Consider the following 7,500-nt stretch of genomic DNA (forward strand, 5'->3'; position numbering starts at 1 on the left):
CACACACGCACACACACACACGCACACACGCACACACACGGTTAAGACTTTAAAAAAACAGGCGAGGCCAGACAGCCTGCTCCGTCCGGCCATATTTCATAGTCTCCAGAGTATTACTGTAATACTCTGTACAATACAATATCCAGCAAGCATTCGACTGAAAGACCTTTTCCTGCTGGTTGTATTGTTGTCCTAGATTTACTGACATACCTCTGAGGTTATGAGAGGGTCGTGACCCCTCCATCTAAACTGAGAGCAGACAGGGCAGCGAGGGAATGAGATCTTGTGCCACAACCTCACAATACTAAGGGGCATTGAATGAATGAATGAATGTATTCTCCACATTCTCCAGTAGAGGGAAGCTAAGCTTATTGACCCCTGCCCCCTTACATTTAAATGTTTTCTTCCATACATTTTACTTGATATAACATAAATTAGTATAATACATTATATAATATACTTTTACTTATAGTACAAAAAGAAAAAGACTTGAGTCGCTTGACAGCAGTAAATACAATACAACACTACATCTGTCAACAAACACATAGCTGGAGCAGCAACAACACTCGTCAACAGCACTCACATCATTAGGCCCATAGACTCAATAATCTCTGTAGCACAGTATCGGGGCTCTTCATAATAAATATGGGCCACTGACGGAGCCATTTATGTAATCTGATAGCAAAACTGAGAGAGAGAGAGAGAGAGAGAGAGAGAGCGAGAGAGAGAGAGAGAGAGAGAGAGAGAGAGAGAGAGAGAGAGAGAGAGAGAGAGAGAGAGAGAGCAGAGGATAGAGAGAGAGAGAGAGAGAGAGAGAGAGAGAGAGAGAGAGAGAGAGAGAGAGAGAGAGAGAGAGAGAGAGAGAGAGAGAGAGAGACAGCTCCAAAACCCGGGAAGAAATACTAACTTCCTGTGTTGATACGGAATTCAAGACTCTCCCTTTTTCTTTTCCTTGGGCTAGTACTGATATACAAAGAAATGAAAGGCATAGCTTTTAAGATGAACACCTATTCAGTTACCACAGATTAGATTACAGTAGATCATGGACAAATTCAACAAATTGAATTTTCCTTCTTTTATTTCATTATTGCTATTTAGATTTGTCTGACATTAGTCTAACATGAATTAGCAAGGAGGACGAAAAGGAGTGTGTGTGTAACAATAGAGGTGAAAGACCTTCAGTCCTCAGTAAATGTGTAATTTTCAATAATTGCCAGCTAGTGAGAAATTCAACCTTTCAGGTGTATATAATAACTCTTTCGTGTCAAGGAGCTTCAAGGACCTTCACGTTAAGCCATATTATGATTTTTAATCAGGGACCTCCATCTGAGAAGATGTTTGTTGACTGATGAATAGATGAATGACATAACAGTCAAATTTAACTATTCCTTACTATTCTGGGGACTCCGTCAAGGACCCCAAGCTGAGAAGCACTGACATAATACTACAAATAAGACAGAACAGGCCCTATAGGAATAAGATAGCTAAGACACAACCCCACCTAGTGGCCATATTAAACACTACAGTTGGCAGTTCCTATAACCAGCGATCAACACTGGCGCTTTCTTTAACAAGCGGGCGAGACGCGCAGGTCCAGAGAGCCCTTTCTCTTAAAATGACTCCTGAGCTGCAGGCGTGTTCGGTTGATCCCCTCGCCACACCTCGTCGCCCTTAACGAGCCCGCTTTCCAGTGCCTCACGGAACGCTCAGTGTGGGCTTTTCGGTACGACAGCCGACACAAACGGTGTGCACCCCCTCGTCCATGGACTGGACCGTGCCAAGGTTTAGCCCTTGTTATTTTAAGACTGGAATCAGAGGGGAACAAAAGAAGGCGAACGTGTGTGTGTGTGTGTGTGTGTGTGTGTGTGTGTGTGTGTGTGTGTGTGTGTGTGTGTGTGCGTGTGTGCGTGTGTGTGTGTGTGTGTGTGTGTGTGCGTGTGTGTGTGTGTGTGTGTGTGTGTGTGTGTGTGTGTGTGTGTGTCTGTGTGTGTGTGTGTGTGTGTGTGTGTGTGTGTGTGTGTGTGTGTGTGTGTGTGTGTGTGTGTGTGTGTGTGTGTGTGTGTGTGTGTGTGTGCGTGCGCACATTTGAATGCTTTTCCTCTAAAAGCAAAAGCCAGTTAATGTGACGTGTGCCATGCTGGTATTTGATTGCCAACGAGGCAATTACTGTCATCCGGAAACACGGTCTTAATTTCCATTCCTATTCTGATGACACTCAGCTCTACATCAACACCTCACCCTCCACTCCTCTCCCCCCACAGCACCTCGTCAACTGCCGCCTTGACACCAAGGCCTGGATGTCGTCCAATTGCCTGAAACTTAACAGCAAGAAGACTGAGCTCATGGTTGTGGCCAAGCAGTCACTGCTCCGGAAGGTTGGAGATCTCCTCCTTGAAGTGGACAGCTGCTCAATCCACCCTTCCTCAGAAGTCCGCAACCTGGGCGTCACACTGGACTCCACCCTTTCTTTTCATTCTCACATAAAATCAATAACAAAATCTGCTTTTTTCCATCTCAGGGCCCTTTCTCACTCACTGCTCTGTGTCGAATCAGAGCCGGCTCGCATCAGAAAAGGGTGTGTCTGTCTGAGTGAGAACGCTGTCCCCCGTCCCCGCCCCCCGCTGATTCGTCCCCGGGGGCGCTGAACCTGGACCGGTGAAATAGGTGGTCTCAGGTGCGCACTAGTGGGGGCGGTTAGGCCTGGCAATTTTGTTTGCCATTGCTATGTCTATACATTGTTCGAATGCATTTATTTCTATTAGACCAGTGGTGCCCAACCAGTCGGCCGTGGTCGACCAGTAGATCAATGACATGCAATATAATTGCCACAAGCGATGGGACAATGTTAGCTTCTGAACAGGCTAGCTAACTAGCGTTAGCCATTGCTGTATACTATACTTTCTTGTTCGAATGCATTTATTTCTATTAGACCAGTGGTGCCCAACCAGTCGGCCGTGGTCGACCAGTAGATCAATGACATTCAATATAATCGATGCAGCAATGTTACTAGTAAAGGCTAAGCTAACTAGCGTTTAGCCGTTAGCTTAGCGCTATCGTTAAAATGCTCAAAAGCGGACTCTACAACACCATCCATTCGTGATAAAATGGGGTGGGTTATATTGACAAGGCTTGACAACAGAGGTTCAAATATAACTTCATATTTATTGGCAATTTGTTCATTTTATATCAGCATCCAGAGTCCGCAGTCTGTTAAGACATTCCTGTTTACATTTTCGAACGTGACATCATCGCCTACGGCAAGCGTAAACGCTCAAAAGGCAAACCGTAAACAGAACCCGAAGCGAACCAAGACTGCAGTGTGTACACAAACTAGAGGGGGGAGAGGGGGGGGGGGGGGGTTCGCACTCTGACCCGGAATGAGAGCGGTACGGACAGAATGAGTGAGTGAGAAAGGGCCCTCAGGAACATATTCAGACTCTTGGTCATGGTGCTTGGTCATGGTGCTTGGTCATGGTGCTTGGTCATGGTGTATGGTGCTTGGTCATGGTGCTTGGTCATGGTGTATTGTGCTTGGTCATGGTGCTTGGTCATGGTGCTTGGTCATGGTGTATGGTGCTTGGTCATGGTGCTTGGTCATGGTGCTTGGTCATGGTGTATGGTGCTTGGTCATGGTGCTTGGTCATGGTGTATGGTGCTTGGTCATGGTGCTTGGTCATGGTGCTTGGTCATGGTGTATGGTCATGGTGCTTGGTCATGGTGTATGGTCATTGGTGCTTGGTCATGGTGCTTGGTCATGGTGCTTGGTCATGGTGCTTGGTCATGGTGTATGGTGCTTGGTCATGGTGCTTGGTCATGGTGCTTGGTCATGGTGCTTGGTCATGGTGCTTGGTCATGGTGCTTGGTCATGGTGTATGGTGCTTGGTCATGGTGTATGGTGCTTGGTCATGGTGCTTGGTCATGGTGCTTGGTCATGGTGCTTGGTCATGGTGTATGGTGCTTGGTCATGGTGCTTGGTCATGGTGCTTGGTCATGGTGCTTGGTCATGGTGCTTGGTAATGGTGCTTGGTCATGGTGTATGGTGCTTGGTCATGGTGCTTGGTCATGGTGTATGGTGCTTGGTCATGGTGCTTGGTCATGGTGCTTGGTCATGGTGCTTGGTCATGGTGCCTGGTCATGGTGCTTGGTCATGGTGCTTGGTCATGGTGCTTGGTCATGGCGTATACGGTAAGGCTGGGGTCTCACCTTGTAAATGCCGTTCCTTCCGTACCCTGGTAAGGAGGCAGACTTATTGTAGAGGAAGTCTGTTGGAGGAGAAAGACAATTTAATAAATCTGGCTTGTTCTATCATTTCCAGTCACAGTGAATCCCAAGACACACACGTTATCTACTCATAACGTCAAGCACAGAGCTGATCACACTGCTACATGTTACATGTTTAGAGATGGTGTAGTGATCACACTGTTACATGTTACATATACTAAGATATGGTGTAATGATCACACTGTTACATGTTAAGAGATGGTGTCGTGGTCACACTGTTACATGTTAAGAGATGGTGTCGTGGTCACACTGTTACATGTTAAGAGATGGTGTCGTGGTCACACTGTTACATGTTAAGAGATGGTGTCGTGGTCACCAGTGTTGGGACTAACGCGTTACAAAGTAACGCCGTTACAGTAACGCCGTTACTTTTGGCGGTAACTAGTACTCCAACACATTACTTTTGAAATTCAGTAACGCCGTTAGCGTTACTGAATGGTTCGTTACTGCGTTGTTGTTATTATTATGTAGATTGATAGCGAGCGGTAGTGATCCAGCGCAGTCCTTCTGACTCCTGTCTGTGTGTCACTCACCTGCGGGGACACGCCGTGCTGGGGGCGTGTTTTGTTTACTATAGTCCTCCTGACTGTCATGGCAGCGCCCAGCTACTCGCGTTTGTACACATGGATATTATCACTATTTCTCTTTTGTCGAGCACAAAGAAAAGAACGTTTTAGTTAAATGTCATTTGTGTTTTGGCTCAAAGATACTATCTACTGCCCATGCTTCAACGAAGCTAGTAGCTGAGTCTAACGTTACCAGGACTCATCCGAAGCCAGTAAGCCACTCGCTTTCAGGGATCTACTGTAGTTAGCATCACCAGGCCGCACGCGGCAAATGCCATGGAACGGAACACTTCACGTCTTCCAACTACTTGGAGAGAGAATATACTAAATGGAAATGAGCTAAAGAAAATGTTTGAGGGGCTGGACTAACGTTACATCTCAACCACCGCAGACTTTGGTGAGTTCAGTGATGTGAATGCAAAGTTGATCAACAGATTTTGACTGTAAGATTCTGCAAGGGAAGCTCATCAATACTAATCAAACAATATAAATATAGTCCTTTCATGCACAATTGATATACTAACTATTCTAACGTTGCAATGCACGATTGATATCAAACAACGTTGCAAGACGGTTATAATGAAACGCTCCGGCGACAGACATCAAGGCTGTTCCTTCAAGCACTTATTTTCGACCTAGAATCTAAACGTGCACGCGCTCAACCTAAACGTGCACGCGCTCAACCTAAACGTGCATGCGCTCAACCTAAACGTGCACGCGCTCAACCTAAACGTGCATGCGCTCAACCTAAACGTGCATGCGCTCAACCTAAACGTGCATGCTCCCCGAGCAATTAGGCACGGTGCATTTCTTATTACGTCGGGACTTCGACATTTGTGTTTGTGTCAGATTTGTGTTTGTATCTCTAGACCACATTGCTTAGCAGAGTTCAGTGATGTGAATGGAAACTGTCAAGTTGATCAACAACTTTTTTTTTTAAGTAACTAAATAGTTACTTTTCACAGTAACGCATTACTTTTGGGTGTAAGTAACTAGTAAAGTAACAGAGTTACTTTTGAAATGAAGTAACTAGTAAAGTAACTGAGTTACTATTTTTTAGTAACTAGCACAACACTGGTGGTCACACTGTTACATGTTAAGAGATGGTGTAGTGATCACACTGTTACATGTTAAGAGATGGTGTCGTGGTCACACTGTTACATGTTAAGAGATGGTGTAGTGATCACACTGTTACATGTTAAGAGATGGTGTAGTGATCACACTGTTACATGTTAAAAGATGGTGTAGTGGTCACACTGTTACATGTTAAGAGATGGTGTAGTGATCACACTGTTACATGTTAAGAGATGGTGTAGTGATCACACTGTTACATGTTAAAAGATGGTGTAGTGGTCACACTGTTACATGCTACATGTTAAGAGATGGTGTAGTGGTCACACTGTTACATGCTACATGTTAAGAGATGGTGTAGTGGTCACACTGTTACATGCTACATGTTAAGAGATGGTGTAGTGGTCACACTGTTACATGCTACATGTTAAGAGATGGCCGACCTGTAGGAGTCGCTGTTTACAACGACCAGATTACCACCCACCGGCTTCCCTCCCGCTGACTCTGCCAATTGAGCCAGTATGACGGCCGGCCCAAGCCGGAGGCAACGCTGACAGCCGGATTCGATACCAGTGTCTCACGCGTTGGTGACGAGCGCTTAGTCCGCTGCGCCACCCAGCCGCCTCAACTACACCCAATTTCATAATTCATACTGTACATGCTATTCCTCTGGTCTATGACAGTCAAAACATATTAGTGAACATGAACAACTCATAACTGAACACTGTAGAATAAAGCTCATTTGGGTATACTTAATTTTTTTTAATTAAGCAAACATTATGTGGGTCCACAATATGTTCCTGGTTCTTGGCATCGGTGAGAGGTAGCTCATGCTCACAAATATTGATTTAACTTTTCTAGGCCATGGAATACAGGTACGAGTATACGGGTACATTTTCTGTTTCAGAACTGAGAACACTACTATAGAATAAATGTCATTTGGGCATAAAAGCTCCAAATCAGTCTCCCATTCATTGTCTATGGAGCAGCTCCAGACTTCATAAGTTGACATCACACATTTGAGTCTTACTTCTCTGGTTTCTGGCTTTGAGTGAGAGTAGCTAATGTTCACTAATATTGATTGGACTTCCTCAGGCTATGGACATAACATACTGTAATTCTTAATGTGGGTGTTGTTCCCCTTTAACACTTTGTATGCCACTCACGGCTTTTCTCGGGTTTACCCCCCGACCGTTGAATGCCACGTCACGAGTATTCTGTTTTTTTTTTGCGTTCTGAAATCATATTGCATCAAGCGAGCCTACCGCTGGAGATCCAGGCACCGCCGGCGCTCAGATGTGAAAAAAGCGCCCCCTATCGTCTCCCAGATGGTAAATCACCCTTTTGGATTGGACTCAATGAAAGTGAATGGGAGAACGGATTTCTGACTCCACATTTTACTTCTCACTGATGTAACCGGGGTCTACCAGAGTTCATTCTGGAACCTTGGTGCCACGGCGAATATGTGTTCTACTGTACACACGGTGGATCAATACAATTATCGATTTTTTCAAATGGCGATCGGAAATTGAAATAAACCATTTGGATACCATCTGACCTCAGGTAAGGAATCTATGTTATC

General features: G+C 45.2%; 1 protein-coding gene across 1 annotated transcript in view; it reads right to left on the bottom strand.

Moving 5' to 3' along the window:
- ablim2 (actin binding LIM protein family, member 2) overlaps positions 1 to 7,500 on the bottom strand; it is a 116,671-nt gene that overhangs the window by 17,783 nt on the left and 91,388 nt on the right. Inside the window, exon 7 of the mRNA XM_084336522.1 lies at positions 4,204 to 4,262. Within this exon, the coding sequence (XP_084192648.1) occupies positions 4,204 to 4,262 (59 nt within the window). The remainder of the gene's footprint in view (positions 1 to 4,203; positions 4,263 to 7,500) is intronic.

The sequence above is a fragment of the Notolepis coatsorum genome (assembly GCF_963971535.1).
Source record: "Notolepis coatsorum genome assembly, chromosome: 1".
Classification (NCBI taxonomy): Eukaryota; Metazoa; Chordata; class Actinopteri; order Aulopiformes; family Paralepididae; genus Notolepis; species Notolepis coatsorum.